The following is an 18,935-nucleotide window of genomic DNA, read 5'->3' on the forward strand; positions in this document are numbered from 1 at the left end:
CTGAAGAAGTCGTGTCATGGCCGATGATGAAGAACTCACAATGACTATATCATCAACATAAACCAGCATGTATATGGTGACACCACCGTGTGCAAAAATGAACAGAGATGCGTCTGCTGCTGAAGGATGAAAACCCAGCTGCTGAAGACGTTCACTAAGTCTGGCGTACCATGCATGAGGGGACTGTTTTAGGCCATATAAAGCTTTATGCAACTTGCACACATAATCTGGACGAAACGGATCTTGGAAGTCGGGTGGCTGCTGCATATAAGCCTCTTCAGTGAGAATACCATGAAGGAATGCATTGCTAATATCAACCTGTCGAAGCTGCCATCCACGGGAAATTGCAAGAGAGAGCACAAGTCGCACAGTTGCAGGCTTAACCACGGGTGAGGTGTCAGAGTAGTCAATTCCATACTGCTGTGTGAAGCCGCGTGCGACAAGACGGGCTTTGAACTTGTCGAGAGAACCGTCAAACTTGTGCTTCACCTTGAAAACCCATTTGCATCCAATAACATTTTTGCCGGGCGGTCGAGGAACCAAAGTCCATGTCTTGTTCTACTGAAGAGCAGAGAACTCGGCCTCCATTGCGGGCCGCCATTGTTCATCCTGGAGTGCGTCGCGGTATGTGCGTGGCTCGACATGAAAGGCCCGACATCGAGGATCATAGCGCACGGTGCCATCAGTGGGCACCAGCGTCTTCACGATGTTCCAATGGAGATGTGTCATCATCGGATGCGTGGCCCCTGTGGCAGGAGCAGCGTCTGCCCGCTGCTCGAGAGTTGGCGCAGCCGGAGGCTCCTGCACGCTCGGCGAAGTCGGAGAAGTAAAGGACGCCGCTCCAGGAGAACTCATGTCTGGGCCGGGAGAGGTGCTAGACTCAGTTGTGGACGAGGCTGGAGTTCGCAACTCGCTCAGAAGGACGAGGGACGTTGGAGCCGGCCCGTCTACATGGTGATGACGCGGCGTGCATGGCGACGATGAGCCAGAGGACGTCGAGTCATTGGAACCTGCATGCACATCAGAAGGACTTGGCAACGCATTAGTAAGCAAGGTTAAATCATATCTCTGTATGCGATCATCCACTACGGCCAGCTCGGCTACAGGAAAAAGTGAAGGAGGCGTAGGAAGGATGGGTGTGGTGGTGGGAGTAGTGGATGATGGGGCTGCAAACGGAAAAATGTGTTCATCAAATACAACATCTCGGGAGATGTATATACGGCCAGTGGATAGATCAAGGCACTTGTAGCCTTTGTGCATAGAGCTATAGCCCAAGAATACGCATTGTCAGGATCGAAAATCAAGTTTACGATTATTATACGGCCGGAGGTTCAGCCAACATGCACATCCAAAAGCATGGAGAAAAGTACAATCCGGTTTCTCGTTAAGAAGACAGGTGAGTGGCGTAGTGTTTTGAAGAACACGAGTTGGCATGCGATTAATTAAATAGCAAGTGGTGATGAAGGCTTCATCCTAGAAATGGACCGGGATAGAGGAGTGAGCGAGGAGTGCAATGCCGGTTTCAACGATATGGCGATGCTTGCGTTCAGCGATGCCATTCTGTTGTGAGGTGTGTGGGCAAGATACGCGATGAGTAATGCCTTCCCGCTGAAAATACCTAGATAGGCGACGTTACTCCCCACCCCAATCGGATTGGACAGTTTTGATTTTAGTATTAAGCATGCGTTCAACATGTTTTGGGAAGGTATAAAATGCTTGCTCGACGTCAGATTTTCTCTTGAGAAGGTAAATCCATATGAAACGACTAAAGTCATCCAAAAAACTCACATAATATTTGAAACCCCCAATAGAGGTAATAGCAGGGCCCCAAACATCAGAATGAATAATTTCAAGCGGGGCATGAGTAATATGACTCGAATCTCGAAAAGGAAGTTGATGAACTTTAGCTTGTTGGCATGCATCACAAACATTAGACTCGATCGAAGGTGCACAAGCAAATTTATTTGACCTAAGAACCGACTCAACGACACTTTTGGATGGGTGGCCTAATCTTTGATGCCAAAGATCCATGGAGAGCTTGACACCCAAGAAGGCGCGACGACTAGATAGAGTAGGCGAGAACTTGTAGCTTGGCACCGGATAAAGACCTCCACGACATCTACCATGAAGAAGAACCTCCCTCGTTAAGAGACTAACTTGTGAGGATGAAATTCAGCGAAAGCATCATTATCAGAGACTAACTTGTGCACAGATAACAAGTGTTTGTTAACATGAGGAACATGCAAAATATTGCGAAGATAAAGTGGTTTGGACGAGCCAGAAATAGTGGAGTGACCAACATGTGAGATAGACAAACCTGCTCCATTTGCGACATGCACCTTGTCCTTGCCACCATAGCGCCCATGGACAGTGAGGCGGTCGAGATCACTCGTCAGGTGGTCGGTGGCCCCAGTATCTGCGTACCAGTCCATGTCCACGGAGTAGGAGCCGGTGTTGGCGACGTTGCCGGAGCGCTCATGGTGCTCTTTAGGCTGGAACGCGTGATTGAAGCGATTGCGGCAGTGGAGCGCGTCGTGGCCAAACTTGCCACACACCTAACACTTCAGGTTGGAGCACCCATTGCCGCGACGACGCCCCCCGCGACCACGAGCCTGTCCGCGTTGACCGCCACGTGCACTGTTACCGCGTGCTGCAGCGTTGGCGGAGGGATAGATCTCTCCGGTCGAGTTCTGCAGCTCAAGACGGGGTTCAGCGCTGAGTAGAAATGCATAAAAGCTGCTGAGGCTCACCGGGTCATCACGTGCTGTGATAGACGCAACGAGAGGCTCGAACTCGGAGCCCAGCCCAGCGAGCATGTACCCAAGCACCTCGTCCTCAGATAGGGGCTTGCCAATGGACGCCATCGCATCAGCGAACCCCTTCATCTTGCGATAGTACTCGAACGCAGAGAGGTCCTTCTTCTTCGGATTAGAGAGCTGGTACCTCAGTTGCATGACGCACGCTTGATTTTGTGATGCAAACATGTCATGGAGAGCAGTCCAAACAGCAGCGGAGGTCATCTGCTACGTCATCTGACCGAGGATATCCTCAGTCATGGATCCTAGGAGAGCGATCATCACGAGCTGATCTTGCTGGTACCAGCGAAGGAACTCCGGGTTGGCCACCTCAACGGCTGCATCACCAGTTCCTTCTGTGATGGTGTGCGGTGGTGCTTCCACGGTGCCGACAACATAGCCGTACAGACCGTTCGTAGCGAGGGCAGGAACAGCCTGGGTCTTCCACAACAAGAAGTTATCCTGTGTGAGACGGATCATGATGAGGTTGTCGAGAGACGTGACAGAGATTGGGGCTGAAGAGCTGGAGCCAGTGGCGACGCTGCCGGCGTTGAGGGAGGAGAGGGCTCCGGAGGTGCCATAGGAGGGAGCAGAATTGGTGCCAGCCATGGCTGCGGTGGGGATAGGATCTTTTTGCTCTGATACCAAGTCAAAAAGATTGCATTGCCGTGATAACGTACACTAGCATTGATCTGTTTATATACATGAGCGTACAGGTTCAGTTACAGCTCAAAGCATGATGGATAATTAAGAGCAAGGTCCCTTGACCTTCTATATTCTAGCACTAAGCTATAATGCTAGGCAGCACTAACTGAAGTTTAACAGCAAGGCTTGCGGAAGGCAACTGCCCTGAGGCCAATGTTGAGATCAATGACCACCACTACAACAAAGGATACTACCTAGCGGATGGTATCTATCCTCAGTGGACTATCCTTGTCAAGACAATCTCCAACCCGATAGAAAAGAAGAGGCAGAGATTTACCCAAGCACAAGAGAGTGCTAGAAAGGACGTGGAGCGTGCTTTCGGTGTTCTTCAATCTCAATGGGGCATCGTTTGGTATCCTGCTAGAACTTGGAGCACCAAGAAGTTGTGGGAGGTGATGACTACTTGTGTGATCATGCACAACATGAACATAGTGGATGAGTGTGAGGATGAGATCTTCGATCCGGGGTTTCAATTTCAGGGAGAAAATGTTGTGCCTGAGAATGGAGGAGCAGCAACATTTGCACAGTTCACCGAATTTCATCATCTAATGTGTGATTGAAAAACTCACATTCAACTACAAGATGATTTGTTTGAGCATATGTACTCACCTTGGGAACCAATAGATGTATCGGCTATTTATTCTTTCAAATGTATTTGTGACAATTTAAATTTTATTTGGTTTGTGAACTATGAGATTTTATTTGGTTGTGAAAATATGACATTTGCACGCGAAAAAGAGCATGTATTTGTGACAATTTAAATTTGATTTGCTTTGTAAACTATGTGATTTTATTTGGTTGTGAAACTATGATATTTGTATTTGGTTGAATTATGTGAACTTTGGGCAATGTTTTTGGTATGTACACAAAAAAAAGCAAAAATATAGCCGCACACCAGCCGCGCGGACAACGTTGCATCGGCGTGTTGGACGCACTATCAATTCAAACGCGAAAGGGGGCGGATAAAAAGAGACAAAATTCATGCCTGTTTGGGTCAGCACGTTGGGGTTGCCCTTAGATCTATGCATAAATAATTCGAAATGCATGTTCTAAGTTAGTTGTCAGGTGGAGGTCACTAAACACAAAATAAAAGGAAGAACGAAATTCTGTCATTTGAACTGACGAGAGACTGGACTAAGATTTAGTAACCTACCGAATAAATTAACCTCCCCCCGCAAAAAAAAGAATAAATTAGCCTTCGGATTTTATGGTCAAATGAATTGACGTGGAGCAGGTTAAGGGTTTTCAAATCAATGTTCCTATTAAGTGATCAACATTTCATTATGCATTTCAAACCCCGAAGGATAACCATCTAACAGTCAGTGCAAAAACCTTTGATCTGAAAGACATAATGATCACATAACATGATCACATTATGTATTTTCGATATGAATTCTGTGATATAATTTTTGCTCCCGCCGCAATCGGTCTCATTGGTCACTACATTATGAAACAGAGGTAGTATAAAGTCACAAGGGAATCTTTCCGGTCATCATTGCTGAACTGCCTGAATAGACTGGATGCCAGCAAATGTCTACCAGTCTTGAGCAAAACCACCGACCAGAATACCATCTCAATTAGTGCACGACAAGAGACTGCTACCTAAGCCTCTGCATGAACAACAGTGAAGGGTCTTCTTCCATGTGAGGGAGGCATCCAAGAAAAGTCTACAAGAATACTGTTTGAGGCTATCTTAATGCTTGACAACCATGTTCAATCCATCCAACTGCAACCACTTTGGTTGCTTGCCACCAGTATCCATCACAACCCTGCCACACAACATTAAGACATGCTGGTGCTATACAGCAAGTTTCAGAACCTTGGTGATGCAAACAGTAACTTAGACTCTTGGAAATTTTATGTGCTGCCTGGAATATTATACTGTACTTGACAACAAAAACAGGACAGGCCCCCAGGAACATCTTGCACCTTGTATGATTTTAAACATATGAACAGAAAAATTCGTTACCTAAAACTTGAGACAATTTGCTTCTCAAGATATATTGACATTATAATGTTACCGACTAACATGTAGGTCACAAAAGCTCATAGTAAATTGGGAAGGACGGCATTGTTCTTGCTGTATAGAAAACAAATTTCAACTATATATTGAACTGTTAAAGAAAAAATAAACATTGCCCGATGCTATTACCTCTCAATCATGTAGGTCATTTCTGGAACTTTGTAATCTACTTCACCGGTGTAAGTGAAACAAATTTGAAAGAATATACTAGCTTACAATTTCTATAGCCCCTGTACAAATATGTCATCTGAAAGGTTCTACAGGTGCTGTTTCCTCAAGAAGTGCAGCAGCTTGGAAACATTCAGCAGCCTCAGCTGCTGACCTGCCACCTTCCTCTTTGTAGAGTAGACCAAGATTAAACCATGCCATATGATTTGTTCTATCAAGCTGCAGTGCATCAGTCAGGAAGCACCGTACAGAAGGCAATGGCCTGTCCCCAAGTTGTCGTAGAATAGTAGCAGACGATATCAAACTTGGAACATGTTTACTATCAAAGTCTAATGCTCGAAAATAAGCCCCCAAAGCTTCTTTTGGAAGATCTTTCGCTTCACATAGTTTTCCTGGAAATAAAATTGCAGTAAGTAATACGAAGGAAGTATCTTTCTTATAGTGCAAAAACCTGAAGAATTTTTTGCAAATACTTGCTAAAGAAACTGAAAGAAATGCATTCTAACTTACAATGACCCCATCTATACATGGTTAGATTGAAAAATGAAAATTGTGCCTAGAGAATGACATATACGTATATTTTCAAAGGTGAAACAAACAAACTCAAAATTTATCGACATTTTGTAATAATAAATGGGTAAACCCCAACTGGAGCTTTGATCATCAATTAAGTAGACATGTTAATGTTTTCTTACTTTCAACTCCTAAAATATTTTTACAGAAGATAATATTTCGACAGTATAGTTGCATAAAAAAGGACAAAATTAACCTGTAGCATGCCAAGCCAAGGCAGAATAACAATTAGTTGCTCTTATCTTTGATACACAAACTTCTGCATCCCTCCACTGTGACATGCCTAGGTACAAGAGAGCTAGATCATACCAGGTCTCTGTTTCCAGGCTTTTATCATCTTCGCCACCCTGTAGAAATCATGTAAAAATGTCAGACATAGTGACCTTCTAAATGCTACTCTGTTATGGACATAAGCCGCATAACCACAAATATAAAAGGATGAAGAGGTCACTTTGGTGGACCTTACTAAACTCTTGACCCAACAACTAGTCCTATGCCTGTATGCAGCAGTCAACATAAAAAAAAACTTGGAACTGAAGGCATATTACTGGCAGCAATCACCCTATGGGTCTAGTTGGTTAGCCTGTCGCTCATGTTGGTTCAAACCTTTCCTGTTCTCACAAAGAAGAACGAAACAACTATCACATCAGCAGAACTATGCCCTGAGCCGAATCTTGAAATCATAATTAATGTATATGAAATGTTCATGTCTTATTGTCTTCAGATCATTACACAATGCACCCTACTACTGGCAGACAAGGCTACCAAAACTTTTTGTGTAATTGTTCTAATAGCAACATGGAAACTTTAATTTGTGTAATATATCTAAATATGAACAAGAAATTGTGATTCCTCAATTAGATTTGGAAACAGGAGAGCACCTTTGCCAGTGAGATCCCAGCTCCAAAACTTTTTGTTCTAAGTTGAATTAAAGCAAGAAGTTGGGTATATGTCCCAACCGCATCCCTCAATTGCCCCTGTGCAGCCTGAATTCTGGCTTTGGTTCGCAACAAATCTCCTTGATTCCATTTCCCAGTCTGATCAAGAGCAGCATCAACAACGGTTTCAGCGTCAGCAAACAGTTTTTGTGCACTCAGTATTCGAGCTAAAAGAAGCCAACTCCTTAACTCAGATCCAGCCTCTAACTTCACCAGTTTTTTTGCATAAAATACTGCTGCATCTAACTTCCTTTGCTCAGCATTTTCAAGGCTCAGATTGTACATTATCCTACAATCTTGCCCATGCATATTTTTTTCGGCACTGCCAAGTACTTCGAGTGCTTCACACTGCCAAGAAGCTCGCTCGGTATCAGATATAGCATATCTAGCTTGATTAGAAAGGGAAACACCAAGCAAAAGATCTGCAACACCCGCCAATTGTTTGCATCCTCCTTGTATATTAGTTATAGCCCTCCGTGCATAGGCAGCGCCTTCAGCATGAGCACCCTTCTCAACGCAAACTTTTGAAGCTAGGAGAAGTTCTTTGAGGTTGTCAGAATCCTGTCCAAACTTCAGTATCCTTTTGAGTAGATTCAGGGCAGTAGAATCATCTTTTTCTGCTAGGTAACACAATGCAACATTGTATGACCATTCTCTTTTGTCTAGCAGACCAGGTAACAGTTCTTCAAATTGTACAGCCAGTGGTTTTAGCTGCCCTGACATGGACAGCGCAAAAGTAAGGTGATGCATCACAGTGGGATCCCGCTCAACCCTCCTCAGATTAAACTTTCTCAATAGAATCATTAAAAGGAGTGTAGCCTCTTCCATATTGTTGCGTGGTACAAATGAACCATCCAACTGAGAATGGAGATTTGGAGGGCGGGCTTCACAGCCACTGTACAGAAGAAAAACAGCAAATTCCTTTTGTATTTTAGCTATGGTCTCTCCATCAAGATTCCAGTTATTGAGAAGAGACCTCCTATATTCAGAAATGGCTTCAAGCGAAAACCCTGCTAATTTCCATAACTCAGGGAGAAACTCTACGGCCTTGCATATTATTTCGTTCAATTTACAACCTTTTCCAAAGCCTGCTGGTAAGCCTTCAGGTACTGCTGCTTCCACGATATCCAATATCATTCTGCACTCTTGTGCAGCATCTGCAATATCAAATTGAATTGAAGTTATGCTTACAGTAAACACACGCATGACAGCGGAAATGCTAAATAAGAATCTTTTTTAACACCAAAGAACTAAAATGCCAAGCAATTGTGCACACATGTGTGAGTGTGCATGCCTAATCATGTGTGTGACAGAGAGATGGGGTACCTTTGAACTTTCCGAGATCATGAAGTGCTCTTGCTTTGAGATATATGGCCTCCATAAGTAGGCTCACAGCATGTAAGGGCATTGGTGGAGCATCCCATTGTGAACGAGTCTTCCGGCGATGTGCTTTTCTAGCAATTGAGATTTTCATCTTAGGAACTAACGAAGATATGTCTATCCCATCAAACACACGAAGTGCTGCTTCTACATGTCCTCGTTGGTACTCTAGCCTTCCTAGCAATGCCCTTGCTTCCTGTAAAATGCAAATGCCAAAATAAAATATACATTTATGATCATGTATTGAATGTGGGAGTTAGTCAAGAATGCAATCAGTAAATCCACCGACGGTAAAGTTAAGATACTGTAAAAAAAGGTACTCAAGCATATGATTAAATCAAAGAAACAAAGTTCATGGTAAAAAAATGATCAATATTTTTCTAAAAGGACAAAAATAATTTACTCCTAGAAAGCTTCTCATTTAAATTGCTTGGGTAGTATATATATGCAAATAGAATAGTAAAAATTCAAACTAGAAATCAGTTTTTGTTCGGCAAATTGCATGCCAGAAAAGGATAAAGCAGATGGTTTCCTAAAACAGCAAGGAGCTAGTGAGCCAATTCTGGTAGGAGATAAAATATGAATATTTCCATTCGATTAACTTCACAGAAACAGGTAGCTCGGCATATGTTAAAATTTTACAACTAAATTCATAAGGAAGCATAAATGGAAAATAGGAACCACGATTAACTTAACTACGACGCAAACTAGCTGTTAATAAAATTACTTCACAGGGAATTTATGTACAACTAAATTCGTAAGGATGCATAAAAGGAAAATAGCAGCCGCGATTAACGAAACTATCAAGCAAACTAGATGTTAATAAAATTACATCACAGTGAACCACAAGACAGATGGGAAGCATGTTCAAAGACTTTACATTCCGCAAGCAATGCAACTACTCAAAGCATACTCTTATCAAAACAACAGCATTAGTTCCACAAAAGGAAACACCGACCTCATAGTTAAGGCACACGCCCTCCCGGAGTGACAACTCAGCTTCCTCGATGTTGCCATTATCAAGGTATTGCTCAACCTCTCCATTCCTGGAAGAGTACCCACTTGCTGAGAAATCTTTGGTAAACGTAGAGTCCGACGACCGGATGGTGTCATCTGCCCCTTTCAGCTGCTCCCCAGAGCAAAGGCACTCCATTGCCATCCGCCGAACAAAATTCCTTAATCTTCCCCTCCCTTCCCTACCCTCCATCCTGCTGTATCATATGTCGTCCCATCTCTCCACACAATTACCTAACATTCAACAGCATGTCCACAATTACTAAACATTGTGCGAAAAGATAAAACCAAAATAATCACATTGTAATACAGCCTTGTCATGCTACCATAACAACCAATTTAGCAATCGAAGCACATCTCAGCGATACTCCACTACAGCATGTACTCGGTGGTTTACACGAAACTGAACTGGGGGATAAGGAGTTTTTGAAAACAGAAAAAGAAAATCAACTTACCCATGAAGAACGAGACAAGATTCGGCCGCCGCCGACAGCAGATCGAGATATCTGAGCAAACTCCCGCCCCGAGTTCCGAAGAACTAGCCCTAAATACGGATCCCACGGGCCGAAAATCCCTCCTTTATTCCAAGAACTCGACGAGAGTTCCCCCCAGGAAAGAATACGGCCAGCCACTGACGGAGCCCTATCTACCGCCTACCAAGACCTAGCGAACTCCCCAACTGAATGCAAGATTCGGAGCTCGCAACCTCCTCCCCTCAGGTCTTGAAAACCCGGCGGTGAGAAAGCGAAAGAGTGCATCAAGATACATCGCAAAGAATAAAGCAAAAAGGTGTAAAAAGACAAATCGACCGGGGCCAAGCACCGAATAGTTGAGTTTTAATTTAAAAAAGAGAACCAGCTCACCTTTCCTCCTGCCCAAACCCAAAGGGAACCTAGCTCGCCGCCGACTCCGTCAAAGAACTCGACCAGTGTCGCGCTCGGCGACTTGGGCGAGCCGGGGGTTCGAACGGATCACCGGAGCGCCGAGGAAGCGACGGTTTTGCGCCGGCGGATCGATGAACGAGCCGAGCTCCGACTTAGAAAATGGACGAAGGCTCCCGAATCCAGGAAAAGGGAGGGGGACGGGAATCTACCCTTGTTTGAACACTGAGACGTGGGTGGGGTAGTTGGGAAGAATGCTCATAGTCGTACTGACTCTGTGACTCGTGTTTTTTTCCAGATGACCTTGGTGTGACTCGTGCGGACCTTGCCAAATGGGCCGGCACGGCCCGGCTGCCCCCATTAAAACGTGCCTGACACGGTTCGGCCCATGGCTGCCCGTTTATAAACGGACCGAAAGCAAAGGAGTACTTTGGTAACGTGTGGTTGACTCATCTTATGATCCGATTTGTATCGTACTTCATGTGGACTATGAACAATAAAGATTTGCTTCATCCTAAAAAAAAGTTAAACCAGAAGTGAGCGTGGAAATCTCCTCTGGACGGATGTATAAAGATGAAAGTTGATGCTGGTGTGGGAAGACATGAAGACAGGGGCTCCTATGCCGTGGTCTATCGTGACCAGTCCGAAGTATATGGGGGTGCGTCTTCACTCGTGATGCATGACATGATACAACCGAAGATCCTAGAAGCTATTGTTGGAAGAGAAGTTCTGTATTTGGCGCATGATCTACACTTGAATCACATACATATTGCTAAAAATTTGGTTAACAATGGTTAACAATCTAAAGAGCTCCTACTTGGGTAGATGCAGTCCAATTATCCAGGACATAAAAGAGATGATGACCAATTTGATGAAGTCCATATCATGCATGAAAAGAGAGAACATATAATGGAGGCTGGCGATTTAGCAAAAAAAATAAGTTACCTTAGATTCGGGGCGCCATTTGTGGCTTTCAAATCCTCTAGATTTTATGTACTTGCCACTATCAGTTTCCATTGAATAAAGCTTGGTAGCACCTCTAGAAAAGTTAAATGTGTCGCCCGTGGCTCATATATCCCTGATGGTTTGCGCCCTTTTGGGTCATATAGAATGCTTGAAAACTTTTGGATTGTTTTTTGGGCCTATATCTATAGTACCTAAATAGTTCATCCCCACTACCTTATTTCTCTTGACATGCAAGCTATCCAACTCAGCAGTAGGCCACATCAGCAACTTTGCCTTGCATAATGCCACGTCCGTATTGTGTTACCCTTTGTTTTATGCACTTTAAATTCCTTCCGTGCGTGGCCTTCCCTGGTCACCAAAGTGAGCTGATTGCTTCGTCTTTCCCCTTTCATAAGTGATGATCATGATTACTCTGAGACAATAAAATTCCACCACAAGCCAGATGTGCGCTCATTGGGGGGCCTCTACATATCCCCTTCTTTCACGGTCCCTCTGCCTTCATCTCTCCGCATCTTTATCATCTCACGTCGCCGGCTGCCTCACGGCGCAACACGCTTTCCCTCCGCCTTCACTTCCTTCAACGGCCCCTGTGTGCCTTGCCGCGGGATCCTGAGCGCGCAGCCACGACCTGCCCTGAGAAGTCGCTGGCCATGCCACCTCGCCATCACCATGTGGAATTTGGGAGGAGACCAGGGCTCCAAAAGTTGGGAAATCAGATTCGTTGGCTTTTTTCCATCCTATTTCCTTCCAGCAAGTCTACCGAAGTACTGATTGGTGTCTTTGCTCATTCATTTGGTAATAATTCGTACTAAACATCAGATTAGTGGCCACGGCTCGACTTGCAACAGATGCATCCAACAGCGGCGCCCATGAAGAACAACCCAGCAGGGGCGAGGCATAGGACGAAGCAGTGGGCGAACAAGTGGCTCTACGAGGCGAGGCCAGGTGGAGGATAGACACGACACAAGTTCCTTCCATATAGGTAGTGGTTTCTTCTCGACTGCCTCGGGCTCGAGCTGCCGCGACTATGACGCCATACACAGTATCGCTGCAGCTGCCTCCATCAAGTCCAGGTTATAACTCCTGTTGCCTCCATGGACTCCCCCCTCTTTTTTAAAATTCTTTGGGTGATGTATCTTTTGTTTTTTGGAGAATAAAATGGTGTTTTCCAGTATTTTGTATTTTGTATCCTCTCTTGAAGTGATAAATGTTATGCAGGTACTAAAATTGACTGATTGGAGCATGCGCACATATTCATTGTTCCATCTCTTAACAAGAAGCAAGCTGTTCCCATTCAATTTAGTTTCTATGTGCCCTCCAGTGTCACCATCTGTACGTAGCCTCTCACAATCTATTCTTGTTGAAGACCTTGATGCATACACAAGGAGTCAAGGATTGTAAATTCTTTTGTATGGAGGTCACTTTATTCTTTCGTGCTTTTGGGGGACTGATTATAAATATTGCATGCTAGCTGGTAAATAAAACAACTCACCAATTTTAAAGTGATGTGCCACTTGGTGCAGGCTAACTCTGAAAATATTTCTAATTTTTATTTTCTAACTGAAACTTACTGCTTTCCACACAACGCTCCAATCTGAAGGTATGAGCATACTTATATTTCTGAGTTGAGTCATATATATGTTTTACTGCAAACCATGCTATCTCACTTCCTTTTTTGTTGAAATTCCACAATACTTATTCTACACTTCCCTTTGTGCAATTGTTCCATGTAGATTTTGGTAAAGAGATATATTATGGATGCATAAATTCATCATTCTGGAGTTTATTTCATTGGTTGATGTCAGATCACTAAAACTGAATAACATTCTAGAAATTACAAACCTTTTTACAGGACAAAATTTATGAACACTATAGTGTCTTCAGATAAGGATTTAAGTTTCCCGATCATTAGCGTGTTACATTTGCCCATTTTATTTGCTGACTAAAGAGTGCCCCACGTCACAAGCTTACTCGAAATATCAGAAAGATACCAGTGTGTAAGGACTATCTAGATACACACGAGAGATCCCAAAGAAATCAATGAAGGTCTATTGATTGATCTAATTTTCCCTAATAGATTGTGTTTACGGAAAATTATCAACTCTGAACCATTAGAGAAGGCAATGCTATTATCAACTCAATGCAACTCATGTGCTTCGTTTTCCTTTTTAGGATCACATTTGCCAAGGTCTTATTATCGTGTATTGCTGAAGATGTCCAATGAAATTACTTTGTAGAAGTGTAGAAGTTTGCTTAAAGGAATGCCATCCGTAATCTTCTTTGTTGTTCATCATATCTTATATTAATTAATGCTAATTCAAGATGAATGGTTCTTCTTTGGATAACAGAAGTATCTTGATATTTACCTATCGCTTTTGTCTTCATTTTTCAGTTTCCTTTCGGCGATATTTATGTGTTAATATTCGGCATTACTTCAACATGTATGCATATCGCTGCTGACTCTCCTCAATGCTGTCTACTATGAGGAAAATATAGGAAGGTGAACATATCTTTACTGCCACACCTATATACATGATATCCAATTATATTTCTTATATCCCTATTTCTCTAACCGATGCCATTTTCGTTAAATGCAATGCACTAATAAGTTGATTAGTTTGTTAATGTTTCTGTAGAGTTGTGTTATGTAATCCACAATATTAGTCTCAAGAGGGGCTTCCAGATAAAACATGTAACAACATAGAAGTTTACAAGGTGAAGCCCTCATGATTCTATGAGACGGATGGCATTTGCATGACATTTGCTTACCTCCTGCTGTGGGATGGATCAAAGTAGATGTACACATGTGTTCAAGACTCAGGCCTATAGTTTTGTGATGATGTTATAGTTGTAGCTTGAAAGATTTCTTCCATTGCAAAAGCTGAGATGTTAGCCTATATTGGAGCTTTAAAACAGTTGGTTCCACGTGCAAATGACCATATATATAAACCTCTATTTTGATTGTGGTTGTTGTCCAAACTTTGAATGATGTAAATTGGTGGGTCGACCTTATTTACCTATATATGTACCACCATAGTCATGTATCACTCCTAAGTATCAATGTCAAATGAAAATAATTTATTCATTTGTTTGCTAAACTTTTTAAGAGAGTAAATTTACCGAGTAAAACACCAATTTTGAGCAATATTTTCCACAGCAACGTGCGGGGAATCATCTAGTATTAAAAAAATATGAAACCCCAGCCTGGCCAAGGCATGGCCCCAAACATGTCGTGTGCCGGGCATGGCCTGTTTAGTCGTGTTTCGGGGACATGCCCATATGATGGGTCGAGCATGTGTGCTAACGGGCTGGCACCCTAGGTACGGCCCAGGTGGTTAGGTTCCTCGTTCTTGTAGAGTGGACCGTCTGATCGAAGTTAATCTAAAACACATGTTTTACATCTGGGTCCTTGATTATTTCATTTTTTCTCATATATGTGATGAACCCACGACTCAATTTAGGCTAGTTGATTCTTGTAGTTCATTTCAAACTAGGCCATGTATTTTTTTATGTACTCACTGTATGGACCACATTATTTCTTGTCGATTGCAGGGCAGGATCCCTACCTTGCAATATGAGAAGAAAATGCCTTGCTTCTAGGGAAAATACGATGTTAAATACAACAAGTATAGTTATCTTGTGGAAGTTGAACACTATAAACCATTTGCATGGTAGTGGGTATTTCTCTTCATAATTATGATAAGTTCCATAAGGATGCTTATCAGTATTCTTTATAACATAAGAACCATCATAATCATCTTAAGTGGCAACTTTAAACTCATCATAATCAATTTAAACATTCTCCAAAATAGTGGAATCAACACTACTTAAAGTCATGACCTCTTTGAATCCACTTTCATCATTGTAATCATCATATCTAGTGGCATATTCTCATCATAGTACATTTCATCTCAAAAGTAGAGGGGCTAAAAAGATCATATTCATCAAACTCCGACAACCCCAAGTTGATAGTTTGCATACCATTAGCATGTTTGATATTCATAAAGTACATACTAATAACATTGCAATCATGATTAATTTTCAAAGAACTCACATCAATCATCTTTTAAAGTTCTTCCTTGAATACATCAAGTCCATGTTCAGATTTCATATTTTCAAGATAAACTTTACAATGATAACCAAGTGCACTCATCTTCATTTATTTGTTGTTTTATTTCATAAGACAAACTAGTAAATAAGAAACTAAAATATTCAATTGTAAGATCTAAAGAAGATACCTTTAAACACTCACCTCCCCGATAACGACACTATAAATAGCTTTATGTCTTCTACACACTCTATTTTAAAAGACTTTAGTAGGCCTCCAAGCACAAAGAATTGTAGGACATCAAAAAAATTCCCTCAAATGGATGACCTAAGGTTTATCAATCCGCGAGAGGTGTAGGTTGAAAGTAGTCCCTTTCAAACAATGCTACAACAAAATACAAGTAGTTTCGGGTGTCTCCAGCACACCTAACACAATTGTTAATCATATAGGTGCACTAGTTCGGTGAAGAGATTGATAATTTGGGTGATATTGATAGTTTGGATTAATTTTTTGTATTTTCGTAATAAATAAGGGCAACAAGGTAAAAAAATAGTAAAAGTGAGTAAAACGATGTCTCACTGCTTGGAAACAAGGCGCGGGGTTCATACTTTCACTAGTGTCAATTGTCAACATCATTAACATAGTTAAAACACATAATATGCCCTCAAAAGTGCGGTAAAGAATCACTCCAAATTTCTCTTTTTATCCGATCAAAGTAGGATGAGATAACGTAGGTGCGCTAACAGCAAACCACCTCAAAGTCATCCGATCTTAATATGTTGAACCACCCCAATGTCACCACAAGGACCCCCCCCCCACAAGAAATTACACTACGACAACACCATACGATCTTTATCATTCTAATTTATTATGCATAGAGTTATCCCAATGTTACTACATGTCTCCGCAAATTATACTAGATATGCATCATGTAATCTCAATGATACCCAAAATATTCAATCCAACATACAGAAACTTCATAGACGAGCCAGATTCAATTCACTACAAAGAGAATAGAGCGGTTTACATCACAAGATTCAACTCCATTAACAAAGCTAATCATGATCAAAATCATCATCGGAAATGAACATGAGAGAGAGAGATCACATAGCTACTAGTACATACCTTAGCCTCGTGTAACACCCCTGTATTATGAGCTACAGTAACCCTCTGTGATTAAGCTAATCATTTTGCAAAACAGTGCTTGATAATCTTTGTCATATCTCATTTCAAATTCCACTTTGAATTCAAATTCAAATTATAAGTGAAATATAGGAATTCACAAACATGGAAACTAAAATGTTCATCATGTGGCAAATAATACATAACTAATTATGGTGGTGAAACAACATTTTTAGAAAGTGCTTAAATGCCCTAAACTAATTTAAACAGTGACTAAAACAATTATTTAAATACTTTTTAATTTATAAAAATTCTAAACTAATTTACTTAAATGCTAAACTAATTGTGGTAGTGGCCTAATTTATTATACTAATTTAGGTGCAAGTTTTATATTTTATAAAACTATTATGGTTTTAAAAAGAAATGAAAATAGAAAAACAAAAAGGAAAACAAAGAAAAAGAAAAAGCAAAAGAGAAAGAAAAGCCCCTGCCCCCTAGGCCTCGGCCCACTCGAGTCGGCCCACCTATCTCCCCCGGTCGCGTCCCTCCCCTGTTCCTCCGACCCGACGCACGCCTGAGCGGGGGTCGTCCCCGACCACCTCGCCGTCGACGGCGAAAGGATAAGGGCGCCCCAGCCTCCTCGGTTCCCTCTGTTGGGGAACGTAGCATGCAATTTCAAAAAAATTCCTACGATCATGCAAAATCTATCTAGGAGATGCGTAGCAACGAGATGGGGAGAGTGTGTCCACTTACCCTCGTAGACCGAAAGCGGAAGCGTTAGTTAACGCGGTTGATGTAGTCAAACGTGAAAGTGCATTATATCGACTAGATGGGGGGTTGAATAGGCAATTTTTATGAATTCTTCACTGAGGAATTTGCTGGTGAGGAAATTCCTTAGCGAAGGACTACTTGCAGCAGAATAAGTACTCAAAAGTAAACATAACAGAACACAAGCATAGCCATCATGATGAAATGAAGACAAGCACAGAGTACAGAAAGCGTAAACAGAGGATAACACAGGATGAAGACGGACAGACTGAAGAAATTGAACTGAGGAAATTGAAAAAGTCTCCAGTCAAAGTCTTCAAACATATATGAACAAGCACACAACAACTGAAATGAGGAAATGAAAGAGTTGAGGAAATAAAACCAGTAAGCTTGGTGAAGACAATGATTTGGTAGACCAGTTCCAACTGCTGTCTCAGTTGTACGTCTGGTTGGAGCGGCTAGGTATTTAAACCCGAGGACACACAGTCCTGGACACACAGTCCTCACCGTATTCTCCTTGAGCTAAGGTCACACAGACCTCGCCCAATCACTCGTGGTAAGTCTTCAGGTGACTTCCAAACCTTCATAGACTCGGTCACTCGGCGATCCACAATTCATCTTGGATGCTCTAGACCATGACGCCTAACCATCTGGAAGAAGCTCAGTCTTCAAAGGTAACAAGCGTCGGATCCACGCAGGATCAATCTCTTAAGTGATGCTCAATCACTTTGGGTTTGAAGGTGTTTGGGTTTGGGTTTTCCTCACTTGATGATTTTCTCTCAAAGTCCTCAGAGGATGGGATGCTCTCAAATGACAAGTGTCAGTTTCTCTCGAAGCAGCCAACCAGCTAGTGGTTGTAGGGGGTGGCTATTTATAGCCTAGGGAGCAGCCTGACATGATAAGACATAAATGCCCTTCAATGATATGACCGTTAGGTGGGTAGATATTTTGGGACAGCTGGCGCATAGCACAACAACGGTCGGAATTTGGACTCTCAAATTCCTTAGGGCTATCATGTTCCTCACTGTGTAGGCAATCCGCACTGGCGAATTCCTAACTCCTCAGTCAGAACAAATTCCTCAGCGACCAGAAGAACTTCGTCTCTGTCACTGAAGAAATTGACTGAACTGTATGAGATTTCCAATGGCTTCACTCGAAGGGATTGGTAGGTGTAGGATTTTGAGTTGAGCATCACATGGAAATTTTTCCTTAGTATTTCCTCGACCCCCTTTAACAGTACGGTGTTTCCTATGACTCAAGAAAGAGAAAATGAAACTATGAAAACAAAAGTCTTCACGCTTCATGTTCCTCGAATGAATTACAGGTCTTCAAGGTCACACCAATTTCTTCACTTTCAAAGTCTTCAGAAAGTCTTCAGAAATCCAAAGTCTTCAGTTGAAGAACTTCATTTTTAGGGGTCGACTTTCTCTGTAAATATCAAACTCCTCATAGACTTATAGACCTATGTACACTCACAAACGCATCAGTCCCTTAACCTATAATTCTTCAATACACCAAAATTACTAAGGGGCACTAGATGCACTTACAATCTCC

General features: G+C 42.3%; 1 protein-coding gene and 1 long non-coding RNA gene across 4 annotated transcripts; one reads left to right on the forward strand and one right to left on the reverse strand.

Moving 5' to 3' along the window:
• Positions 1-5,581: 5,581 nt before the first annotated feature.
• Positions 5,582-10,739, reverse strand: LOC119321066 (protein NPGR2-like). 2 transcript variants are annotated; one of them, XM_037594916.1, is made up of 6 exons: positions 10,460-10,739; positions 9,541-9,830; positions 8,529-8,778; positions 7,146-8,359; positions 6,461-6,611; positions 5,582-6,083 (listed from the first exon to the last, which is right to left on the reverse strand). In XM_037594916.1, the coding sequence occupies exons 2-6, from the start codon at positions 9,787-9,789 to the stop codon at positions 5,767-5,769; spliced, it is 2,181 nt and encodes a 726-aa protein (XP_037450813.1). In that variant the 5' UTR covers positions 9,790-9,830; positions 10,460-10,739; the 3' UTR covers positions 5,582-5,766. The 2 variants fall into 2 exon arrangements, with proteins under 2 accessions (XP_037450813.1, XP_037450816.1); XM_037594919.1 differs by lacking the exon at positions 10,460-10,739 and adding an exon at positions 10,052-10,424.
• Positions 10,740-11,912: 1,173 nt separating this feature from the next.
• On the forward strand, positions 11,913-14,405 carry LOC119321080. 2 transcript variants are annotated; one of them, XR_005155116.1, is made up of 3 exons: positions 11,913-12,516; positions 12,662-13,943; positions 14,080-14,405. It is a non-coding gene; the product is annotated as an uncharacterized LOC119321080 (long non-coding RNA). The 2 variants fall into 2 exon arrangements; XR_005155115.1 differs by having other exon boundaries at positions 12,662-14,405.
• The last annotated feature ends 4,530 nt before the right edge of the window (positions 14,406-18,935 follow it).

Source organism: Triticum dicoccoides, chromosome 1B (genome assembly GCF_002162155.2).
Source record: "Triticum dicoccoides isolate Atlit2015 ecotype Zavitan chromosome 1B, WEW_v2.0, whole genome shotgun sequence".
Classification (NCBI taxonomy): Eukaryota; Viridiplantae; Streptophyta; class Magnoliopsida; order Poales; family Poaceae; genus Triticum; species Triticum dicoccoides.

Bases quoted from the DNA above. Each gene is read 5' to 3' on its own strand.
- LOC119321066 (XM_037594916.1), bottom strand. From the start codon at position 9,789: ATGGAGGGTAGGGAAGGGAGGGGAAGATTAAGGAATTTTGTTCGGCGG. The intron at 8,779-9,540 runs GTCGGTGTTTCC...TGCATTTTACAG, and splicing joins GCGTGTGCCTTAACTATGAG to GAAGCAAGGGCATTGCTAGG. The intron at 6,084-6,460 runs GTTAATTTTGTC...TTTTATTTCCAG, and splicing joins CTTGGCTTGGCATGCTACAG to GAAAACTATGTGAAGCGAAA.